General features: G+C 50.9%; 1 protein-coding gene across 6 annotated transcripts; it reads left to right on the top strand.

Annotated features, from left to right (window-relative positions):
- The first annotated feature begins 497 nt into the window (after positions 1 to 497).
- SGK2 (serum/glucocorticoid regulated kinase 2) lies at positions 498 to 24,380 on the top strand. Of its 6 annotated transcripts, XM_027623956.1 has the most exons (15): positions 498 to 635; positions 6,950 to 7,036; positions 8,149 to 8,209; positions 8,604 to 8,653; positions 9,197 to 9,254; positions 9,457 to 9,540; positions 10,422 to 10,553; positions 11,763 to 11,875; positions 12,162 to 12,198; positions 13,200 to 13,286; positions 15,610 to 15,705; positions 16,652 to 16,807; positions 18,943 to 19,032; positions 22,915 to 23,114; positions 24,210 to 24,380. In XM_027623956.1, exons 3-14 carry the CDS (start codon positions 8,174 to 8,176, stop codon positions 23,077 to 23,079), a joined length of 1,104 nt encoding a protein of 367 aa, XP_027479757.1. In that variant the 5' UTR covers positions 498 to 635; positions 6,950 to 7,036; positions 8,149 to 8,173; the 3' UTR covers positions 23,080 to 23,114; positions 24,210 to 24,380. The 6 variants fall into 6 exon arrangements, 4 of the variants coding, with proteins under 4 accessions (XP_027479757.1, XP_027479754.1, XP_027479755.1 ...); XR_003524893.1 differs by lacking the exon at positions 6,950 to 7,036 and having other exon boundaries at positions 503 to 635; positions 22,915 to 23,169; XR_003524894.1 differs by lacking the exons at positions 6,950 to 7,036; positions 24,210 to 24,380 and adding an exon at positions 18,551 to 18,611 and having other exon boundaries at positions 503 to 635; positions 22,915 to 22,957.
- Positions 24,381 to 24,839: the final 459 nt, after the last annotated feature.

Raw genomic sequence — 24,839 nt, forward strand, 5'->3', positions numbered from 1 at the left:
TCCGGGGAAGGGCTAATCTCAGAGGCCGGTGGTCCCCACCAGGGACGGGCCAGAGGAGAGTGCGAGACCAACCCTTTCAATGGTCAGACCTCCAGGCACTAAGGGAAAGGGGATGTGATTCAGCTGGTGGAATGAGGGAAGACCATTTGAGGTTAGCATTTGGGCTGGACCTGGCGGGGGGGCAGGGTGGGAGGCATTTCAGAGAATGGCAATGTGACAGGGTTGAAAGGGACCTCAGAGACCCTCCCTGTGAGGGTCAGGACACACACCATCCTCACCAATCCACACGAGGCTCGGGGAGCTGCAGTCACCCACCCAAGGTCACACAGCTCTAACTGTGCGGTAGCTCTTTAAAGTTCAGAGGGTCCCCAGGGCCAGGCCTGTCTAGAAGCCAGTGGGTACAGCCGGGCATCGTGATTCAGGTCCAGGGTTAATTAGTAACCAGAAGGCCCTGGAGCCAGCTCCCAGCTGGTTCAGGAGCCAAGCCAGTGGGTGACAGGTCGCTCCCGACTGGGAAGGTTGTCCGGCACATCAGGGCTGGGTTTCAGGTCAGAGGGACCATGCAGAGAGACAGGAGGGCAGAGCTGCGCCCCGGGCTGCTCCTCAGGACCTGAGCTGGGACCCAGCGTTTTCAGGTGAGAGGCTCAGGCGTGAGCAGGACCCCTCCCTGCCGGCCTGTCGGGCTGCCAAACTGCCAACGGGTTACCTGGCTGGCTTCGTTTCTGGCTACCAATGTCCTCCCTTTCCTTCCTAGCACCCTCTTTCCTATTTCCCTTCCTTCCCTTTTCCTTCCTAACTGTTCCTGCCGTCCTCTCTTCCTCCATAATCCCCTTCCTTTCTAATTTCTTTCCCCTCCCTCTTTTCCTTCCTTCCCTCTCCCAACTGCCTCTCTGCCTCCTGGGTCACCTAATCTCCTCTCCTCCTCCTAACTAATCCAGCCACACCCTGGCTTCCTTCCTTTTCTACATTCCTAACTTCTTCCTGCAATTCCAGGCCACAGGCTTTGGAGTCAGATTTACCTGGGTTCAAATCCCAGTTACAGCGTTGACTAGCTCGGTGTCTTGATCAAGCCACTTCACCTCTCTGTGCCTCAGTTTCCTCCTCCTTAAAACAGGGACACAGGTGGCTTCTAACCCCTGGTGCTGTGGGAAGAAAATACGACCAAGTTGGTACTAGGTTGTACTGTCCTTGGTATGTCATTGGTATGCACTGGGCAGGCAGGCATGTAAATGAGTAAGTTACAGTAGGGTGAAGACAAGTGTTATAGCAGCAGCGGGCTCGGAGAAGGGGACAAGAGTTTATGGGATCGGGGGGCAGGGGGTGGTCTGGCAAGGCTTCTGGGGAAGGCACATGAGGACAGATGCAAAGGGCTAGCCGAGCAGACCAGAATGGTGAGGGCAGCGTTCCAAGGAGAGGGAACTGCGTGACCCCCAGCCCCGCTGCATCCACAGGCCTCGGGAGGTGGGAGCAGGTCCGAGTCATGATGGGGCAGAGGCGTGCACACCTAAGCTGTGGCAGTTAAGAGGAAGGACAGACTTGAGGGCTCCTGGAGGGACTTGGACCACACCCCACGGGTTCACAGGCATCTCTGTAGGTCTGGATAGTCAGGAGGAGGTACTGATGCCCAGCCTCTGGCCAGAAAATCAGCAGACAACGGTGCAGGTGAGAAAAAAGCCATAGGAGCTGCGAGCCGCTCAGGGGTGGGAGCCCCAGTCAAGGTGATGGGAGTGTGGCGGTGGGCAATGCATGTGTCAAAGTTCTCCCCAGGCCCTAGTACCTCAGTGTTAAGTGAACAGCAGCCCCTGGAGACATTTTACACCAAGGTACAAAGATAAAAATTAGCCTAACCCACTGTCACCTTGGGGTGTAAACCTCCATCCTTTTTTGGTGACTATGCACAAATGTAAATGTTCACGCATGTCTCTATTTTCTTATAAGGATGGTCTCCCTGGTACACCATTTTGCAATGTCCTTTTTTTTTTTTTTTTTTTGCTTGACATTGTATCACACAAATATTCCCGTTCTGATTTACAAATCTATTGTTTTCAATTGAGTAATTTTCCATTTTATATATGTACTATCCTTGATCTTATCAACTCATTCCTGATTCATTAGTCAAATATGTACTAAGCCCCAGTCGTATTCCAGGTCCTTATCTAGAGCTGGGATTCAACAGGGAACAAGAAAAGTCTTTGCCCTCGTGGAGCCGACGTTCTAGTTCAAGACAAAGTAGAGTTGATGATAAGGTGTCAGAGTGGTATGTGTTATAAAGGGAGACACAAAGCAGAAAAAGTGGATGGGGGCGGGCGGGAGCGGTGCTGTACAGTGACCAACCATCCTGCTTCGCCCCAGGACTGTTCTAGTTTTAGCCCTCGCGGTCTCACATCCCCTGAAACCCTTGGTCCCAGACAAACCAGGAAAATCAGTCACTCATAACCAGAAAAGGCCTCTCTGAGAGGGGACATTTGAGCAGAGACCTCTGTGATGTTCCTGGAAGCCAGCCATGCCGGAGTCTGGGAGATGAGCATTCTAGGCAGAGGGGAAAGGAAGGGCCAGGGGCCGGAGGCCAGAGGGCACTCGGTGTGTTTGAGCGACAGCAAGAAAGCCAGAGGGGCTGGAGCGTGGTGAAAGGGAGAGCATGGGGACCAAGGTGGAGACGGTGACAGGAGCCAGGTCACACGGAATCTCGCAGACCGTGGTAGATTTTAATCCTAGGTGGGATGGGAAGCGACCGGAGTTTTTGAGCAGCCCGGTCACGTGGTCCGACTTCCGGTTTAAAAGTGGCGCTCCGGCTTTGGGTGGAGAAACATTGTAGAGGGTAAAACTAACAATCAGGAGACGGTAGGGAAGCTATTGCGATAATCCATGCAAGTGGTGACAGTGGCTCAGGTAGGGACATGGCAGCAGCACTGGTGGGTAGCAGTGCTCTCTGGATTCAATGTGAAGGTAGAAACCCCCCCATGGGATTTCAGGGTGGACTGGAGGCGGCTGAAGGTGCCATGCTTTTCTTTTTTTTTTTTAATTTTTTTATTGTTATGTTAATCACCATTCCTACCAACAGTGGAGGAGGGTTCCCCTTTCTCTACATCCCTGCCAGCATCTGTCGTTTCCTGACTTGTTAATTTTAGCCATTCTGACTGGTGTGAGGTGGTATCTCATGGAGGTTTTGATTTGGATTTCCCTGATGCCGAGCGACGTTGAGCACTTTTTCATGTGTCTGTTGGCCATTTGGATGTCTTCTTTGAAAAATGTCTGTTCATGTCTTCTGCCCATTTCCTGATTGGATTATTTGTTCTTTGGGTGTTGAGTTTGGTAAGTTCTTTATAGATTTTGGATACTAGCCCTTTATCTGATATGTCATTTGCAAATATTTTCTCCCATTCTGTTGGTTGTCTTTTGGTTTTGTGGACTGTTTCTTTTGCTGTGCAAAAGCTTTTTATCTTGATGAAATCCCAATAGTTCATTTTTGCCCTTGCTTCCCTTGCTTTTGGCAATGTTTCTAGGAAGAAGTTGCTGCGGCTGAGGTCGAAGAGGTTGCTACCTGTGTTCTCCTTTAGGATTTTGATGGACTCCTGTCTCACGTTGAGGTCTTTCAACCATTTGGAGTCTATTTTTGTGTGTGGTGTAAGGAAGTGGTCCAGTTTCATTCTTCTGCATGTGGCTGTCCAATTTTCCCAACACCATTTGTTGAAGAGACTGTCTCTTTTCCATTGGACATTCTTTCCTGCTTTGTCAAAGATGAGTTGACCATAGAGTTGAGGGTCCATTTCCGGGCTCTCGATTCTGTTCCATTGATCTATGTGTCTGTTTTTGTGCCAGTACCATACTGTCTTGATGATGACAGCTTTGTAATAGAGCTGGAAGTCCGGAATTGTGATGCCGCCAGCTTTGCTTTGCTTTTTCAATATTCCTCTGGCTATTCGGGGTCTCTTCTGGTTCCATACAAATTTTAGGATTATTTGTTCCATTTCTTTGAAAAAGATGGATGGTATTTTGATGGGGATTGCATTGAATGTGTAGATTGCTCTAGGTAGCACTGACATCTTCACAATGTTTGTTCTTCCAATCCATGAGCATGGAACGTTTTTCCATTTCTTTGTGTCTTCTTCAATTTCTTTCCTGAGTATTTTATAGTTTTCTGAGTACAGATCCTTTGCCTCTTTGGTTAAATTGATTCCTAGGTATCTTATGGTTTTGGGTGCAGTTGTAAATGGGATCGACTCCTTGATTTGTCTCTCTTCTGTCTTGTTGTTGGTGTATAGGAATGCCACTGATTTCTGTGCATTGATTTTCTATCCTGCTACTTGACTGAATTCCTGTATGAGTTCTAGCAGTTTTGGGGTGGAGTCTTTTGGGTTTTCCACATACAGTATCATATCATCTGCAAAGAGTGAGAGTTTGACTTCCTCTTTGCCGATTTGGATGCCTTTGATTTCTTTTTGTTGTCTGATGGCTGTGGCTAGGACTTCTAATACTATGTTGAATAGCAGTGGTGAGAGTGGACATCCCTGCCGCGTTCCTGACCTTAGGGGAAAAGCTCTCAGCTTTTCCCCATTGAGAATGATATTCGCTGTAGGTTTTTCATAGATGGCTTTTATGATATTGAGGTATGTACCCTCTATCCCTATACTCTGAAGAGTTTTGATCAAGAAAGGATGCTGTACTTTGTCAAATGCTTTTTCTGCATCTATTGAGAGGATCATATGATTCTTGTTCTTTCTTTCATTAATGTATTGTATCACGTTGATTGATTTGCGGATGTTGAACCAGCCTTGCAGCCCAGGGACAAATCCCACTTGGTCATGGTGAATAATCCTTTTAATGTACTGTTGGACCCTATTGGCTAGTATTTTGGTGAGAATTTTTGCATCCATGTTCATCAAGGATATTGGTCTGTAGTTCTCCTTTTTGATGGGGTCTTTGTCTGGTTTTGGGATCAAGGTAATGGTGGCCTCATAAAATGAGTTTGGAAGTTTTCCTTCCATTTCTATTTTTTGGAACAGTTTCAGGAGAATAGGTATTAATTCTTCTTTAAATGTCTGATAGAATTCCCCTGGGAAGAGGTGCCATGCTTTTTGATTGAATTCCAAGTTGCTGGCTTGAGTCTTGGAGCAGGTAGTAAATGGGAGACTGAGGGAGGAGCAGGCTGGGGTGGAGTGGAAGGAAAGTGAGGCAGGACTTGTGTTTTGGACGTGTTATGAGTGAGGTGCTTCCAGGAACCCAACTAGTGAACCGCTGAGGGCGCAGTTAGATATATAAGGCCAGATTTAGTGCAGGAGAGAGTCAGAACTAGGGAGACAGGTTTGGGAATTGTCGAGTAGAGCTGGTACTTAAAGCCGTGGACCCACTGTGATCGACTCAGGAACAAGTGTAGATAGAGGTCCGAGGACTGAGCCCTGGGACAGACCACCGTTTAGTGGCAAAAGAGGAGGCAGATCCAGCAGAAGGGATGGAGGAAGAGCACTTGCTGAGATGGAAGGAAAACCAGGAGCTCCGGGAGCCAAGTGGGAGGACCAGGTGTGCCCAATCCTCCTGAGAACCTGGGCGAGCTGGGGCTGAGGAACTCATCACTGGCTCTGGAACGTGGGAGTCACGGGCCCCGGGTCTCGGTGGAGGGCTGGGGTTCAAGCCTCTTTGGAATGGGTGTTAGAGAGAAAAGGAGAAGGAGTAGAAACTGAATCCAGACAACTCTTTCAAGGAGTTTAACTGAAAGGGGGGATAGAGAAGGGGAACCGCACCTGCAAAGGGATGTCAGGTGAAGAGAGGGAGCGCCACAGCCAGCGGGTACTCTGAGCGGGGCATTTCAGTTATGATTATTGTTATCATTATTCTCCTGTTCTGAACAGTGCTGCTGAATAAAGGCCTATCAGGGTCTTGTTATTGAAAAGAAATGTCCTTGTTGTGGGTATGTGTTTTGTCAACATGACATCCTGCCCATCTGTGTATTGGTTCAACATTTCTGTTTTGTTGAAAGAGGGAAGGCTCTGACATTGTTCACTTGGGTTTGCTTCGCTGGCACCCCCCGGTCCCCTGTTCTTCAGAGCCCAGAGAGTACCCCCGAGGCCAGTGGGCTCAGGTCCCTCCCTGGCCAACCTTCTTAGCCCTGGCCCCATGGATCCCTCTACTGTGGTGAATTGCAGAGGTCTAAGTGTGGCATACAGTAGCCACACAGAAAGTTCCAGAAAGGCAGGGGCTGTGTCAGGCCCTGTCAACTCTTTCATTCCCCTAGAACACCCCTCATGAGCTCCTGGGGAGAGGAAGGGACCCCGTGAGTACCTAAGTATTGCACCAAGCAGCCAGGCCTTCATGAGCCAGGATGCTGGCCAGGACGCTGATTCCTGCCAGTTACACAACTGGAGAGCTGTGGGCCAACCAGTCCTGCCCTGGAGACAGTGGGCCAGGGCCCTGGAGCAGCCAGCAAGGAAGGGCTCAAAGGGCCAAGTGCTCAGCACTTTAGTCTTTGACTAAAGACCAAGGCTGGCTGGACTGGGCCAGACACCTGTGCCCTGAAACACCTGCAGATTTTTGGAAGGCAAAGTGCTCTCAGCTGCCGTGGATGAGTTCTTTGGAAGCTTTATGATGATCTGTCTACGCCAGGCCTGGGTAGGCCCCAGGGAGCATGTGTTCTTCTAGACAAGCCCCCTGCACACACACGGACACACACACGCACATGCACACGCACACACACACAGCCTGAGCCACACGCTGGCACACATTCGAACAAGTCCCGGGCGTGAGCAGGGCATTCCTGCAGCTGTTGCCCCCCCCTTCCACCCACCCCCCCCAGGGGGAGGAGATGTCCCCGAGGGAACCGAGGTCTCTGGTCCCATCTTAAGCGCCGCTGGATCCCACGTGACATCAACAGCCCCCGTGCGGCTGCTGCCTGCAGTTCTGGGCTGGGCACTGGGGCCGGGCCGGCGCCAGGCACTGACACTTCGGTCCTTGTTAGGAGAACAGAGGGAGGCTCTCTTGTCCACGGTCTGTCCTCCGGCTCCAACTGCTGGTTGTTTCAGTGGCCTCTCCTCGGGCTGCGCAGGTACGTGGGGCCAGAGAGGCCAGGGCCCGGCAAAGGGGCCCCCTGGGGTCAGCCCAGGAGCGGGTGAGGCAGCGCTGTGGGCCCTCAGGGGGAGCACGGACCCCAGGGCGCTGGCTGAAGCCAGGCTACACTTCCAATCAGGCAGCTCTGCACCTCATGCTCTCAGGGCCCCATGGGGCTGGGCCTTTTGGAGCAGCCTGGGCTAGGGGATTCCCTCCTTTCCCCTGGGGTCACTTTGTCAGTGCCCAAGAAGGCCATGGGGGTGGTTGCTCTAGGATCCTCCCTTGTAAAGATGGGTGATTTTTACCCAGAGGGGCTAGGCTGCAGCCCAGGTCCCCCAGCGGGTCAAGGCTGTGGTCCTGGGATGTGCAGCTGGTCCTGGATGTCCAGCCTCCATGAGCAACTGAGTTCTTAGGTGGGATCTCAGGTCTTAGCCTTGGCCTTCCAAGCAGGGGTGTGGCGTGGGCATCCTGAGCCAGGGCCCGGACACATCAGCCTCCTTCACGCCGCAGGCAGGGAGCAGGAAAGACACTGTGCTCCTAGCTGCATAGACCAGCTGGTCACACTCTTCAGACAGACCCTAGCCAGGCATGAGTCTTCTCTTCATGGTTCTGGCCCAAGGCCCCCAGGGCAGCTGCCATTCTAGGGGCATTAAGTAGAAGTCCATGTGGCAGGGAGATAATAGTCAACACAACACAGATCCCAGCTCAGGGCTGTCCACAGGAATTCAGGGTTGCATATGCCTGTCTGGGAGCCTGGGGAGCCCAGCCCTCCAGCCCTGGCCATCCTGGACTTCCAGAGCTGCCCTGGCTCACAGGGATCTTGCCGTACTGGCAGTCCCCAACCCTTGAAAAGCTCCAGCCTGGGAAGGATACCCCTGGCCATTCCCCCTGGCTCTCTCTTGAGATATCTGATTAGAGAAGCTGGGCCCAGGGTACATCAGTTCTTGTCCCTTGCTGGGGTCACTGGCCTTGGGTAGGAGATGCTCAGACCGTGGCAGGTGCACAGGGCTGGGGAGGAGTGGAGAGCGCCGCAGTGCCTAAAGCCCTAGACAGATGATACTCCTTCCCGCAAAACAGCTGTCTCATGCCTGGTCCCTCTTGTGTCCCCAGAGCCCACCTGATTGCTGCTTATAGAATGGACTCTAGCCACGCGGGGACCCCTAGTCCTCAGGTGAGTGGGTCTTGGTTCCCCTTTCCACCACTAGGGGGCTCACTTCCTCCACAGGGGAAATCTGTGGAAGCTCAGGCCAGCCTGATGGGCCCACCTAGAGCAGGACTGGGGGGCTTACAGGGGTCACTGTGAGCTCACGGAAGTGGGCCATTTGCAGGGTAAACAGGGCACAGAGTTGGGCAAGAGCTTCAAGAAGAAAATGGGGTGTTAGGAGAAGTAGATGAGATGGTGGATGGTTGGGTGCGTTGGTAGACAAGTGGAAAGAAGGAAGGAGGAAGCCTGAGGCAGGCTATTAGAGAAGGGAGCAGGGCCTAGGCCAAGGGAAAGTGGGGTGCTGAGGATCCTAACACACGGTCACTGCTGATCTTACTGACTTTTCTGTAAATGTCTTTAGCCCTCAAGGGCCAATGGGAACATCAACCTGGGACCTTCAGCCAACCCAAAGTGAGTTCTGGTCTCTCAAGCAACTTTCTTCCCTGGCTCCCCTCATACCTGACTCCTCTCCTACCTGGCTCCCCTCTTCTTGAGAATCAGATCCAAGTTCTCTGGTCTACCATCAAGACCCTCTGCCACCTGGGACCCAGGACTGTGCCCCAGCTTTATCTCCCACTAATTCCCCAGCCTTTGCCCATGCTGAGTCACATGCCTCAAATGCACCCTGAAGTCTGCATTGTTAGCAATTCCCCACCCTTCAGGCCCTTCTCAGGTCTGGGGGGCCAGATCTCTTGCCTTCTATGCAGTTGTGTCTGGTTTTCTCCCCAACTTGCCTGTTGGTTACTCGACTGTGGATCCCCAGGGGCAGGGGCCAGTGCCCCAAGCCCTCTTGGCTGGGAGCACATGGCATGCTTCAGTGGGGAGGAGGCTTGGCTCTTGGAAAGCCCCTTCTATTCCCCAGCTTCCAAGTTAAAGAGAAGCCTGGATTTGATCTCAGGAGCCAGGTTTCCCAAGTTCACAAATGCTGACCTGTGCTCTTCCCCTCCCCGCCAGCGCCAGGCCCACCGACTTTGACTTCCTGAAAGTCATTGGCAAAGGGAGCTACGGGAAGGTGAGTGACACAGTGAGGTTGGGAGGCCTGGGTCTTCCCTCCCCTGGCCTCCTCCACCCTCTGCCTGTCGCTTGCATGTGCAAAGCGGGAGCTCACAACATGCAAAATCACGGACTCGGGGCCAGAGCCAGGGGCTGATGGAGAAATCCGAAGCTCAGAGGAGTCGGCCTCCGCGGGGCCTTGCGTTTGTGCTTCTGCTCAGGTCCTGCTGGCCAAGCGCAAGTCTGATGGGATGTTCTATGCGGTGAAGGTGCTGCAGAAAAAGTCCATCTTAAAGGAGAAAGAGGTACCAGAACTGGTGCTCAGGCATTTCCCATCCTGCTTCTCGACCCCAGCCTAAGGTGGTTTCCCAAGATGGGTCCCAGCTCTGAAGGACCCATGGGGCTGGGTACAGCTGTGGTCAGAGCAGACATAGGACCAGGTGGTGCTGAGGGTGTTGACCCTTCTCAAGGAAGCTGGGCCAACTGGCTCACCTAGAGGGCTTTTGGGAGGACCCCGTCCCAGCCCTCCACCTTCCCCCGGGAAATTCAGGGCTCCAAGGCCGACAAGCCCTCTGCCCTGTCTAGCTGCCAGCCTCCCTAGATGTGCGGCCTTTATACCCTCCAAAGGCCCCTCAAGGCACAGCCATCCTGGGTTCTAGATTCTTCAGCTGACTTGAGTCTCTTTAACCCAGCCCCCTGAGGGGGAATAGAGCAGGCCCTGAGAGAGGACTATCAATCAGAGGACTCAGGCGAGGGAATTAATGTTAACAATGACATCGTGAGGGCACATAGCACATAGGGGAGGTCTTTAGGAAGGAGGTGGCCTGGCAGCTGGCCTCAAATGTGGGGTGCCCAGGCAGGAAAAATAGCATGAACAAAAGCATGAATGTGGCTCCTTTTACGCAGTAATCACGTATGCTTGCCTTATCGCCCCAGGGGAGGGGGACAGAGGTTTCTGACCCAGGGGCTGGAGCTGCACCTATGAGGCTGGGGATGAGGCTGACCATTCAGAATCCTGGCTACTAGGCTCTGAGGGCACTAAGGAGCCACAGTGGGTATTTGAGCAGGGGCATGAGAAGGTCCTGGGCAGGGCAACCCCCATGAGTGAGTGAGGCCATGTGGGCTGAGCCAGGGTACAAGGGGCTGTGGCGGGTTGTGACATGGGCCCCTGCCTATGACTCCACAGCAGAACCACATCATGGCAGAGCGCAGTGTGCTGCTGAAGAATGTACAGCACCCCTTCCTGGTGGGCTTACGCTACTCCTTCCAGACGCCTGAGAAGCTCTACTTCGTGCTCGACTATGTCAACGGGGGAGAGGTGGGTGGACCCCTAGGGAGGCTTCCCTGGGCTGGGCTCTTACGTGCCCGGTGTGTACCAGATTCTGGAATGATCTCCCCTCATCCTCACAACAGACCCATTTTGTAGCTGAAAAACTGAGGCTCAGGAGATAACTCCCTTGCTCAAGGCTGCCCAGCCCGTCCCTGACAGAGCCAGGATTTGAATGCAAGTCTGTTTGGCTCCTGGCCACAGCATTTCTTGACTGCCCCCACGCAAGGCTGCCCAGACTCACTTCAGCACACCTGGGCAAGGTCAGAGTTAGTGGAGCTCTGCGGTCAAGATTTCCAATGCCCCTTTTTTATACCACAAGCCACTGGGTGGGGGTGATTGGTCCCTGTGGTAAACAGAGACCCAAGGCCACTTGGTGACCCAGAAGCACAGCTGGGATAAGCTGGGCTCTGTCCTGGACTTTACTCTGTCTCTCTGGGCAGGTGATCCCAGATTGAACCTGTGTGACCTCATGACTTTCGGCCTGATACCCAGAGGGGAGTTTTTGCTCAGGATCCCTAAGTCCTCTGGTAGAGGTAAAGGCCTCTCCAAGGCCAGCAAAACAGACCAAAGCAATTGGCCCACGAGCAGACCTAGGCTGGGCTCAGTTTGACAGCTCTGAGCATCTTATTGCCCAGGGGGGAGGAAAAACACATCTTTGAATGACCCAGGGCCAAATGGCCGCTCTGCCAGTTATGAGCTACATGGCCCTGGGCAAGTCACCCGACCCCTCCCAGTTTCCTCTTAAGTGAAACTGGCGTCGTATTTCATACCTTAAAGGTAGTCATGAGAATTAAATGAGGTAAGAGATGTGAAAGGGTCTGGCTTCGAGCCTGGAACCCAGTAGCTGCTCAGTCCATGCAAATTAACCTCTCCTGCTGACACTTTGGACACCCACGACTGCTCTGTAGGGTGGGGGCCAGCATGCCCCCCCCTTTTTTAAGTAGGCTCCACGCCTGGCACAGAGCCCAACATGGGGCTTGCACTCCTCACAGCTCTGAGATCAAGGTGTGAGCTGAGATGAAGAGTCAGATTAGATGCTTACCCGACGGAGCCCCCCGGTGCCCCAAGCACGCCCGTTTCCATCTGAGTACATCACAGCTCAGAGAACAGTTGACTGAGCCCGTTGCCCCGCACCCTGCCCTCTAGCAGCTGCAGCCCCCACCCGGAGACCCTCTCTCACACCTCCTCCCCTTCCAGCTCTTCTTCCACCTGCAGCGGGAACGCCGGTTCCTGGAGCCCCGGGCCCGGTTCTACGCCGCCGAGGTGGCCAGCGCCATTGGCTACCTGCACTCCCTCAACGTCATTTACAGGTGAGGCCCGCCTGTGGCTCAGCCAGGCCTGGCCCTTCTGCCACAAATGCCAGGGCTTGTGTGGACCCCTAGGTCCTGGTGAACTTGGCCCTTTGTCCGAGGAGGACGGCCCAGCAGTGGGAGTAGAGTAGGAGCTTCCTTTCTGGGATCAAGTGCCCATTCTCCTTGGATTCTCCCTCCACATCTCTGTGAGCCTCCAGCAATAGTCCTCCTGCCAGGACCCCGGCTTCCCAGCTCTCCTCACTAAGTGAGACCTCATGGTGCTCGTTTCTCTTGTTTTCTGCAGGGACCTGAAGCCAGAGAACATTCTCTTGGACTGTCAGGTTGGTGTGTGTGTGTGTGCATGCATGCACATAGCTGCACATATGTGCTGTGTGCTTATGCGTGTGTGTGCAAGCATTGTACCTGCGTGCATATGGGTAGGGATGCATTCGAGTATGTGTGCACATACGTGTGTGTGTGTGTGTGTGTGTGTGTGTACGAGGTCTGTGGGGGGTAGGGGTGGAGCCAGGTAGAGGCTCTTGGACTTTGTAGTCTTTCCATGTCTTAGACTGGGTCCCCTGGAAACAGATGGAGTGTTGAGTGCAGATAGTTATTGGGGAATGCTCTTACGAGATCCAGTTTTAAGGGGGTGAGGAGGCAGGATTGGGCAGAGGAGGAAGCCCACCTGCATCGTGGTTGCAGTTGAGGAGGCCTTGGCTGATCTGACAGGGGTGGGGAGGGCCCAAGCTGGAGCAACTCTTTAGAACCATTCCAAATTGAGGCAGGGAGGCTGGGCTTTTGTGCCCCTGCATCGACCAGTCACTGGGTGTGGATTGCCCCTTGGGAGGGGCGTAACTTTGGGTGAGGGCAACATCCCAGAAGTGGGGGGATGGGCATGACAGCTCCTAAAGGGGGGATCTAAGCAGAGCCCCACAGTATCCACTCACTCCATGACCTCCACCAGCCACCCACCTGCCCGGCTGCCCCAAGATATGGTTCCTTTCTGAGACACCAGCCCTCTGTCAAGGGAGCTGCCACCACCAGTCCCCTTCAGCAAGGACATTCCTGGAGCTGCCATGTTGTAGGGCATGGGTCTTAGTCTGTGATAAGCTGGGGTGGGGGGCAGACAGTGGAATGCTATCCCCCCACCTTGCCCCTTGGACTGCTCCTGGCATCCAGTCTAGGAGCTCTGTGTCTCTAAGTGGAGCCCACAGCCTGGGCCAGAGCCTATAGCTGACTCCACAGCTGCTGCCCTGGGGTGAAGCATCTGGGCTTTGGGGTTAGGCCTGACCATACCTTTAGCTTAGACCACCCTCCAGCCCCCGCCCACCCTCCTCTGCAGGGACACGTGGTACTGACGGATTTTGGCCTCTGCAAAGAAGGGGTAGAGCCTGAGGAGACCACATCCACATTCTGTGGCACCCCTGAGGTAAGCCAAACCTTGTAGGAGAGGTCAGAGGCCAGGCCATGAGTGGTTGAGCTTCAACTCTTGCTTAGAGCCAACAGGTTATACCGGGGTGGGGGAGGGTCACTCCTGTCACCCAAGCCCTTGCCCTGAGCTCGCTGTGTACTCTCTGCCTTGGTTTCCTTGTCGGTGTAATGGGGGCACCAGCTCTGGGGGCTGTTGGGGAAGCTCTGCAGCAATGCAGTCCTATAGAAATAGAAATAGCCAGGGCGCCTGGCTGGCTCAGTTGTTGGGCGTCTGCCTTTGGCTCGGGTCATGATCCCGGGGTCCTGGGATCGAGCCCCGCATCGGGTTCCCTGCTCGGTGCGAGGCCTGCTTCTCCCTCTCCCGCTCCCCCTGCTTGTGTTCCCTCTCTCGCTGTGTCTCTCTCTGTCAAATAAATAAATAAAATCTTAAAAAAAAAAGAAATAGAAATAGCCATGCAAACCATATACTCAATGTAAAGTTTCCCAGTAGCCACATTTAAAAAGTAAAAAGAAAGAGGTGGAATTCACTTTAGTAATATATTTTAATTGACCCAATATATACAAAATATTGTCCTTTCAACATACAATCAATATAAAATTGTTGAGATAGTTTATTCTTCTTTTTCTAACTAAGTCTTTGAAATGAGATCAATCTCATTTCAAGTGTTCGGTAGCCACGTGTGATGAGTGGCTACCATATTGGACAGCCTGCCCTACAGGGTGAAGTCCATGTGCGACAGGAGGGCTTGGCCTGACGGTTAAGATCAGGGCTTGCAAATGTAAAATGCTGGTCCACTCCCCTTTTCCGGCTGCCAAGAGCTTGGGGGGCTAAAATCTGTGGGTCTCAGCAGTAATTCATTCATGTCTATGTGTCCTGCCAAAGCCTCCCTGGAACCTTGTTGGTGAAAACCCTTCCCTGGACTCCCACCAGTGTTGACCCTTGGACCTTGGATCCAAAAGGGCTCCCAGTTGACAGATATCTGGGTGGGGGCTGGGAGGCAGGGGCTGCAGGACCGGGAAGCTCCTCCTGATCTGGCGTGGGACAGGACATTAGCTGCTCTGTTGTTCTCTGTATGCTAGAAAATCTGGATCTCAGATCTCAGCTGGGCCTCCTCCATTTGGTTTTGGGGCAGCTGATGGACGGCTGATCTCTCTGAGTAAGAGCCATTATCTGTGTTTGCATATGGCACAGTGTCCCCTGGACAGAGCTGGTGTCCCAAAGCCTGACAGCCCAGCCATCCCTTCCTTGGACATTGCCAGGGGCGAGGAGCAGGGCATAGGATACCCTGGATTGTGTAGGAGACATGGGGCCCCAACACGCCATCTCTTCCATAACTCAGGCACTGTTGTGATGCCAGGAAACACAGACAAGAGTACCCATGGTTGCTCCCATTATTCAAGGCCTACACACATATCATATTACACGTAGATTATCACAGAGCCTTAAAACAGCCCCCAGGGAGGGATCCTGCAACCCCATTTTATGGAGGAGGAAATCAGCGTCCTGGGAGGTTAAATGAGTCCTACATAGGGTTCAGGTCTGGGTGACTTCCTGCCCCTCCCAGACTCACACAGTCTCTCAAAATGGGTCTGTCGGTTGCTGAGACCCCTTTCCTTCGTGGCAGAGATGCCAGGCTAAGGGATCACCAAGCCCTTGGGTTTGGCAGAAAGCACAGCTCTGCCTCGGATCCTCTTCTTGTTGGAAGGCACAGCTCTGTGGCATGCATTCATCTGTCAATATGAGCTCACGTGTCACCTCCTCTTTCCTGATTCCTACCCATCTCTCTGTCACTGAGGTTTCCAGTACAAGTATGGGCCACATTTGCTTACACTTCACCATTAGTCTCCCCATTGCACTCTGAGTACTCACAGGGCTTTCCTGTTCCCAGGACACCAACTGGATGCTTTTGTGCAAATTAGATAAAGGTACCCCCTTGGGCACATTAATTAGAAAAAGTTACTCTATTAAACATTAATAAAGTTGCCAGATATAGCCCTATACTAGCATTATGGCTTGGTGAGTTAATCACAGCCAGGCTTACATCTCCCTATATCCTTTTGGCTGGTACTTTTGTATGGTGCACCACTTATACAACTATACAAGGCAGTCCTGCCTGATCTCCCCTATGTCTCCAGCACATTGGCAAAGGGTCACACACAGAGTTGGCCTTTGGCAAATAGATGCTGATTGAACATATGCACAGCCAAGTGAATATGACAGCAGGATCAACCCCTGGTGATCTTTTCTTCCAAGTACCCTGCTTACAGTTGAGGAGACTGAGGCCGACTATCTTTCATATACGTGTATTTCTCCTCAACAGTACTTAGCTCCAGAAGTGCTTCGTAAAGAGCCTTATGATCGGGCAGTGGACTGGTGGTGCTTGGGGGCAGTTCTCTACGAGATGCTGCAAGGCCTGGTGAGTGGGGTGTAACCATCTGCAAGGGACATGTGGCTCTGGGAAGAGATCGGGGTGGATCTCTACCTTGTGTGGCCTCCTCAGTCTTCTCAAGGAACTGAATGAACCATCTCTCTACTCCAACCTCAAAAAGATGACATCAGGATTATGCATGTTCCTTCAGTAGTGTTAGTTCAGCACTTTACAACACACCATCTCATATGTTACTCCCTTAGCACCTAGAAACAGCCTTTGGAGGCTGCCACTATAGGAAACGGAGTTGTTCTTATTTACTGAGAGGGAAACTGAAGTCCAGAAAGGTCTCAGTGCTGGTAGTTTGTGGAACCAGCCCTGGGGCCAGTCCTAGGCTGCCTGCTCAGCATAGGCGTTGTGTAGACTCACCCCAGCAGAGGTGTTGCTCTGGGCTGGCTCCGCCAACAGAGTGTGGGGGATATGAAAGAATGTGCTCTGGGGAGTCAGGAAAAGGAAGAGCCAGCAGAGGAGGCGGGATGAAGAGCCTCAGGAAAGGGTGGGCTCTGGCCACGGAGTGGGGCCTGGCTCTCTTCCTGGCCATGTGGCTTAATCTCTCTGAGCCTTGTCTTATCCAACAAATTACTACCCGTCTTCAAAGACGGCTGTATGGCTGGGCCGGAATGATGAGGGGGAAAGTGTTCACTTTGCAAAGTGCAGAGTTGGTGCCCAAGCTGGGATAAGAGAGCTGGGAGAGGGGGTGCTCCTGGGAGGCCCCCTTTCTGCCTTCCCGGCAGTCCTCTCCTCTGTGCCGGAAGCCGAGGTCTCTGTCTCTCTCCAGTCTGCGGCGTGACCCATTGCACAAGACACGGTCTGGCTGAATCCTCCCATTACCTGGCTTTGCTCCAAGTTTCCCTGAGACCTTTCCCTACTTTAGCATGGATGAGCCTCCAGCTTTTCTCTCTCTCTCTCTCTCTCTCTCTCTCTCTCTCATCAGCCACCATTCTACAGCCAAGACATGACCCAGATGTATGAGAACATTCTGTACCAGCCACTACAGATCCCCGGGGGCCAGACTGTGGCTGCCTGCGACCTCCTGCAAGGCCTTCTCCACAAGGACCAGAGGCAGCGGCTGGGCTCCAAATCAGACTTTGTAGGTGAACTGCGAGCAGAGCACTGGTCCCTAACGGGGGCGCTCAGCTTCCTGCGGAAGCAGCTTAGCAGCTGCCCTCCAAAACCAGGCATTGTGAACTCCTTCATTTGGAAATTCACAGAAGCTACTGCTTGATTGCTTCCTTCAGTCCAGTTCTTTTATTCAACCAATGTTTACTGAGCACCTACTATGTGCCAGGCATTGAGTTAGGTTCTAGCGATTCAATGGGGCTGGGTCTCTGCCCTTACTAAGTTGACTGGGGGAGGGCAGACAGCAAACAAACATTATGGTATATAATTATTGCAGAGTGTGACAAGTACCAGGAAATAAATGAACAACGAGCCAAGACAGACAGTAATGGGAGGGAGTGGATTTACACTGGCATGGTGAGGAGGTCCACTCTGAGGAGGTAACAACACAGGGCACAGCATGTGCAAGGGTCCTGTGGCAGGAACAAGAAGCGTGGTCCACTTTGGCGGGTTTTGAGCAGGGGTATGGCAAGACTCAATTTCAGTCTTAAGAAATTCCTCTGGTTTCTCTGCAGAGAGAGGACTAGACTTGGTTTTTGCCAGTGCCAGCCTGGGCATTCAGGATATAGAGATGACTAATTCACTCTCAATTCCTGTAATGAGTTCATGATTTCTTTTTTATTAAAGTAGTACTCGAAAAATAATCTTACATTCTCTATTCAACAAAAGATAATTTGAATTTACAAAAGGAAGACCACAGTGCTTTTCTCCCTGGAAGTTTGCTTTCTCTTCTAGCAGAGTGGTTGTGATGCATGGACAGACTACCTGGGTTCAGATCCCTCCTCCACCTTCCTAGTCCTTCCTGGTTGCAGGACCTTGGGCAATTTGCATAACTTTTCTATGTAAGCTTCGGTTTCTCCATCTGCAATAATAACACCTAGCTCACAGCTGCTATAAAGATAATGTAAATTAATATATGCAAAGCACTTAGGCCAGTGCTAAGTGTTGGTACCCATAGCCACACATGCTGGATACCATGAAGTGTAACAACATTTAGGGCGTTTGCCTACCTATCCCTGGCCAGCTTAAAGAAGGGGACTTTTATTTTATTTTATTTTTTATTTATTTATTATTTATTTATTCATGAGAGACAGAGAGAGGCAGAGGCAGAGGGAGAAGCAGGCTCCGTGCGGAGCAGGGAGCCCGATGCGGGACTCCATCCCAGGACCCTGGGATCATGACCTGAGCCAAAGGCAGACGCTTAACCGACTGAGCCACGCAGGCACCCAAGAAGGGGACTTTTATGAAGACTGGTGCCCTTCTTCTAAGTGGAAATTTGCATCTTAAAAAATATGTATGATTTCTCAAATAAGGTATACATTCCCATAGATCAAAATTCAAAGGATATGAAGAGAAAGTCCCTCTAGTCACCCAGTTCCTTAATTTAAAGGCAACCATTGTTATCTGTTTCTTGGGCACTCAAGATATTTTGGATCTGGCTTTTTAAGAAGCGTGCAGGGCATGAGGTGGGGAGTGGTTATGATGTAGGGAGCTGGAGAATCATTCCTTGCGAAACACAGATGGAGAGGGTCCCACTGGGATAGGAGGAACTTGATGCTGACGTTGGCTTAGATTAGGAAAGAAGTAGTGAATGAGGCCCAGGGCCGAGTCCTAAGTTCTGGGCCTCCAGGAACCTGCAGCTTTTCTTGAGGCTTTACTTCCTTCACCTTCCTTACTGAGCTGATGTGGTCTATTTTTCTGATTTGCATTCTAGAAGAATCAAGATGCACTGAGGCAGGTGGGTGGGGTGGCAAGATCCTCTGGGAACCCCAAAGGCAAGTTCTGCAATCTTGTTCACTGACATACCACCACCGCGTCCCATGGTGCTGGCATAGAGTAGGCGCTCGGTAAATAGTTGAGGAATAAATGAATGCTATGGGGGAGAAGGGTTTGGGTTCTAGATGTGGCGAAGGGAAGAGACCTGGCTGCAGAACAGCCCTTTGTCCCAGGAAACCAGCTGGAAGTATGAGTTACTTTCCCAGTAAATGTTTTAGGGTTTGACAGCCAGTGGCCAATAGATCTGGAGCTCCCAGACATGGGAGGTGGGGGGGGTGGGGAGGAGTGCTTTGGGGAGGGCTACTTGTGATCAGCACCTTCTTCCTGCAGCTTGAGATAAAGAACCATGTATTCTTCAGCCCCATAAACTGGGATGACTTGTACCACAAGAGGCTGACTCCACCATTCAACCCAAACGTGGTAAGAAGTCACTGTGTTCCAGATTCTGGACTTCTGGGGCTGGTGGGAGCTTGGAGGGGATCCGGGCCAACTCTCTTTCTATAGGTGGGAAAACCAAGGGCCCAAGGCCACACGGTAAGTTAGAGGCAAAACAGGGTCTAGACCCCAGAAGTCCTGACTGCCGGTCCAGCTCTGTGTGATGAGTCACGCTGCCCCCCTTCGTTCTCAGCACCAATAACCTTCATTGAAGAGCCCTTTACACTGTTTAAAGCACTCTCTGGGGGCTCCTGGTTGGCTCAGTCAGTGGAGCATGTGACTCTTGATCTCAGAGTTGAAGGTTCGACTCCCATGTTGGGTGTAGAGACTACTTAAAAACAAAGTCTTAAAAAAATAAGTAAATAGGGGCGCCTGGGTGGCTCATTCAGTTGGGCATCTGCCTTCAGCTCAAGTCATGATCCCAGGGTTCCGGGGTCAAGCCCTGCATGGGGCTCCCTGCTCAGCGGGAAGCCTGCTTCTCCCTCTCCCTCTGCCTGCCGCTCCCCCTGCTCGTGCTCTCTTATTTATTTATTTGACAGAGAGAGACACAGCGGGAGAGGGAACACAAGCAGGGGGAGTGGGAGAGGGAGAAGCAGGCTCCCCACCGAGCAGGGAGCCTGATGAGGGGCTCGATCCCAGGACCGTGGGATCATGACCTGAGCCAAAGGCAGACGCTTAACGACTGAGCCACCCAGGCGCCCAATAAATCAAATCTTTAAAAAAAATAAAAAATAAGTAAATAAACCCCTCTCTGTCACATAGCACATCCAGACGGAACCAAGCCCTGTATAACTTTTTTTCTCCTAATAATAAAAGCGACATGTATTCATTATAGAAGGTGTGTAAAACAGAGTTTAAAGCAGCAGGGAGGAAAAGCTTATTATCTCGCTGCCCAAGAGAAACTGCCACTGGTATATTCCTTCCTGTCTTTTTCTGTATGTTTTTACATAGGTCATACTTTATACATATAGATATCTTCTCCCCTTACCTTTCTTTTCTTGCTAGAAACAATCTCATTATTTCCCCCAAATCATATAAACCTTTCTAAGTATCATTTTAAATGGCTACATAATATTTCAACCCTCTGTTGGTGATATAATTTATTCAACCATGCTCCTAATGGTGAACTTTAGGTTATTTATCATTCTTTCTTTATCATAAAAGTACCGATGAACACCCTTAAGTGTATATCTTTGCCTTGGGTTCTGATTATTTCCTAAGATGGATTCCAGGCGGGAATTACCAGGTCAAAGAATCTGAACATTTTTAGGTTTTTTCTTTTTCTTTTTTTTTTAATTTTAGGTGATCTCATGGGGCGCCTGGGTGGTTCAGTCGCTAAGCGTCTGCCTTCGACTCAGGTCATGATCCCAGGGTCCTGGGATCGAGTCCCACATCGGGCTCCTTGCTGAGCAAGGAGCCTGCTTCTCCCTCTTCCTGCCTCTGTCTCTCTCTCTCTCTCTCTCTCTCTGATAAATAAATAAAAAAAAATCTTAAAAAAAATAAATAAATTTTAGGTGATCTCTACACCCAATGTGGGGCTTGAACTCAAGACCCTGAGGTCAAGAGTCGCTTGCTCTCCCCAGCTGAGCCAGCCAGCAGGCACTCCCTAGGCTCTTGATTCCTACTGCCTTAACTGCGCAGTGGGGAGTAAAATCCACTTCCTGTCAACAGGGTCGACTGGAGGATTGTCATCTTCCTCTCTGCAACGGGTGCAGTTGTTACTGTTTTTAGCTTTGCAGATTTGTTAAGTAAAACATGGCATCTCATATTGTTTTAATTTCGTTTATGGTGAAGGTGGCTAGTGTTTAATTAGTGCTGTTAATTAGCGCTAATACTAATTAGCGGTGGTAGTATGCATGAAAGGAGCCCCATTTGAAGCAGACATTGGAGGTTTACTCAGCCACCCACAGAGTGTTCAGCAGTGTCAAGCTGCTTCCATCCATGTACTTTGCACACCTCAACACTGCCAATGTTTGCTATTTACACCTCGCCTTTCGTGAATTACCCATGCATGAATGTCTCTTTGAGCACCAGAGTCTTGACAACAGTTGTCAGATAGAATACACTCAGTCCAAAAGTTAGCTGAAAAGTTTCTTTATCTGCAGGTGTAAAAAAGACCCTGATGATAATATTGAATGTACACCCTGGAGAGAGAATGATATAAAAAATGCTAGACAGGGAGGTAATAGGATGTGATGAGTGGACTTGAAAGTAAGACATACTGGGAGTGGATTCCTGGTTCTGTCACCTACCACTGTGAGACCTTGAATAAGTATCCTTAGCATTGATATCATTTGTAAAAAACAGAAAACATGGGTCTTGTCTAGGACCACACAGCTAACAAGAGCCAGGGCCAGGATCTACACTCTGGTCTTGGAATGCTGGTCCCTGAGCCAGGACCACTGTGCCCTGTGGCCTTTTTGAGAAGTTGGAAACCATGGTCTTTTTGGTTCTACAACCTAAGGCTTGCATACTCAAGCAGATATGCAGACCTTTCCACTTGCTCACCTGCTCACTTCAGAAAACCTGGGTGGCCTAGTATTCTCCAGAGACTGTGCCTTCCTCACAAAGAGGCTGATTCATTTAGCTCATGCTGCCTAACAAGCCACCCCCTAAACGAGGTGGCTTAAAACAATTTTGTATTTCACTCCAATACTATGGGTTGGCTGGGTGAGTTTTTTTGGCCCGTGCCAGGCCAGATGGTCTCTGCTGGGCTCTCTCATGTCAGGGATCTAGAACTGCCTCACTCAAATGCCGGGGAATTGGCCAGCAGCTGGGGCAACTGGATTCTCCTTCTGAGGCCTCTCCTACTCTAACAGGCTTGCCTGGGCTTGTTCACATGGTAGATAGGGTTCCAAGTGCAGCAGGAGAGAACAACTCCCAATGTGTGTTTCTCAAGCCTTGGCTTGCTGCACATCTGGTAATGTCCCATTGTCCCAAACAAGTCACATGGCTAACCTGTATTAAACCCATACCATATTAAAGGTATGGAGAGCTGGACTCCACCTCTGGATGGCAAGTGGAGGACTTATGACCATTAAATCTGATACACAGGTCTTCCTCCAAAATGGCAAAAGCCAGCCAGTCACTCTGCTACCATATTACCTTATTTTATCTTCTTCGTAAGGCCTATCAACACCCCAGATTGTCTCTTTGTCTATTTGTGTGCATGCTCATTTTCAGTCCTCCCACACTGCATAATATAGGCTCCATGAAAGCAGGGGCCCACTCCATTTTGTTCTCCTGTATTTCCAGTGCCAGGAACAGTGCCTGGTAGGCATTCAGTAAGTGTATATTGACTAGACTTGTCAGAGGGTTGGTGTGGCGCAGGCAGGGTGCCAGAGGTTAGAGGAATTGATATGTGGTTAGTGGGCCACGTGGAATAAGATGACTAATGCAAACACAGGCGTAAGTGACAGGTAAAGGTGGGTGTCCATGAGGCCCTCAGAGGGGAGCCCTAACATCCCTCTCAGGGATTGTGGGTTCTTTTTTTTTTTTTTTAAGATTTTATTTATTTGACAGAGACAAAGCGAGAGAGGGAACACAAGCAGGGGGAGTGGGAGAGGGAGAAGCAGGCTTCCCGCGGAGCAGGGACCCTGAGGCGGGGCTCGATCCCAGGACCCTGGGATCATGACCCGAGCCGAAGGCAGACGCCCAACGACTGAGCCACCCAGGCACCCCTATTAAAAGCTTTTTAATTTTTATTTTTAATTAATCTGTACACCCAACATGGGCTTGAACTCACAACCCCGAGATCAAGAGTTGCATGCTCTACCAAGTGAGCCAGCCAGGTGCCCTAGGGCTTGTGGGTTCCTTTGGCAGCTCTGCCCCCCGTGTTCCTCTCTCACCGTTGGTTTCTATTCACAGGCAGGACCTGCTGACCTGAAACACTTTGACCCCGAGTTCACCCAGGAAGCTGTTTCAAAGTCCATTGGCTGCACTCCTGACACTATGGCCAGTAGTTCTGGGGCCTCGAGTGCATTCCTGGGATTTTCCTATGCACCAGAGGATGAGACCATCTTGGACCACTAGAAGAGAAGCACTTGTGTAGCCACTGAAGACAGCTGGTATCCCTCAGGAATTACCTTCCTTACCTTCTGCTGCTAGTAACAGAGACTCAAAGTAACAATGCCTTAAATAAGGTTACAAATATTTTTCCAGCACATAAAGGAAGAATGTTGTTAGGTGGTCCAAGGCTGGTTGGACAGGTCTTAGATACTCAGAAGCTTTCTGCATTTCTGCTCTGCCATCCTCGGCAATTGGCTTCCAATATTAGGACTGCCGCATTGCCACGGAGTGGTAACTGGAGCTCTAGTCACTGCTTCTTTGTCCTGGGCAAGGAAAAGGGAGGCAAGGAGGGAAGAGCAAAATAGCACCTTTACAGAGCTTCCCCAGAAGCCCCCACCAATGGCTTCTGCTCATTAGCCATCTACTCCTACCTGTAATGGAGGCTGGGATATGTGGTTTACTAGCTGGGCACATAACTACCCCTAAAAACACAGGCTCTAATACTAAGGGAGAAGGGGGAAATGTGGGGTAGGCAACCAGCATCTCTCTACCAAAAGACCTCTTGGTGTTTGGATTTTTATCTCCATGTGTAAAATGACAGAGATGTAATAAGCCTATAGGCTATCACTCAACATGCTCTAATTTTTCTCTGTCGGTGGTATCTTTTTTGTTGTTGTTGTGGGTGGTACTGGACATTTGTTATTAGGTTTGCCTGCCTGACACCTGAACCCTTTCCTATGTCCGGGGAATCTCCTAGCTCGTGAGCCCTGATGAAGGGGAGTAATTACCTCTACTTATAGTAGCTGAAAATGCTAGATACTGACTTTCCCAGCCTCCCCTGCTGCAAGGGCCAGGCATGTGGCCCAGGGACGCACCTGTGCCAGATTTTGACTCAAGGAAGGGACTAGAAGCTTTCATGTGGTAACTGTGGTAACAGTACCCACAAAACCAAGTAGGATGGATCATGTTGCCTTATTTCAGTGGCAAAGTGGTCTTTTTTTCATAAACCTATGGTTCATCAGCTACTTCAGGGTGGGCTTATTGGCTTTTTGGCTTGTGGACAATGAGAGAACTTTAACATCAGTGTGTGCTGGCGATTTTATTGCCTTTTCCTCCTAACCCCACTCTTTCTCTTCCTTTTTATTTTTGCTCAGCTCCTTGCCCCAGGAATAACGGGGGATGACGCTGGAAGACCATGGAAGACACACCAATGACACTAACACTGACGTACTGGAGATCCAAGCTGGGTCAGGAAAAGTTACTGTTACCCTATGGCATGTGCTGAGAACTTTGAAAGAAACACTCTGATTTGGTTTCCATCATAACAGCAACTGTTAACTGACAAATGTGGAACATGATGGAGAGGCCCACATTCCCCCAACTTCCCAAAGCAAAAAGCGAGAGTGTAGTTGTCAGTTAACAGGACAGTACTGTCAAAAGTACACAACCTGCTATGGGTTGTGAAACACATAATGCTTCCATGTGGTCTAAGACTGTAAAGTCACAAAATTTTCACCAGGATAGAAAATAAAAATGGAGAAGAACTATAATATTGAACTGATCATGCTTCGTCTACGTTTACTGAGCACGTTCTGCATTATCAACAATCCTCACAATAGGGACGCCTGGGCGGCTCAGTCGGTTAAGCGTCTGCCTTCGGCTCAGGTCATGATCTCAGGGTCCTGGGATCGAGTCCCGCATCGGGTTCCTTGCTCGGCAGGGAGCTTGCTTCTCCCTCTCCTTCTGCTGTTCCCCCTGGTTGTGCTCTCTGTCAAATAAAACAA

The sequence above is a fragment of the Zalophus californianus genome, chromosome 8 (assembly GCF_009762305.2).
Source record: "Zalophus californianus isolate mZalCal1 chromosome 8, mZalCal1.pri.v2, whole genome shotgun sequence".
NCBI classification, from domain to species: Eukaryota; Metazoa; Chordata; class Mammalia; order Carnivora; family Otariidae; genus Zalophus; species Zalophus californianus.

What these genes read in the sequence shown, in the direction of transcription:
- SGK2 (XM_027623956.1), top strand. Translation starts at nt 8,174, where the DNA reads ATGGACTCTAGCCACGCGGGGACCCCTAGTCCTCAG. An exon ending in GGACCTTCAGCCAACCCAAA is followed by an intron (nt 8,654 to 9,196) that starts GTGAGTTCTGGT and finishes CCTCCCCGCCAG; the next exon opens with CGCCAGGCCCACCGACTTTG. An exon ending in TGGGCTCCAAATCAGACTTT is followed by an intron (nt 16,808 to 18,942) that starts GTAGGTGAACTG and finishes TTCTTCCTGCAG; the next exon opens with CTTGAGATAAAGAACCATGT.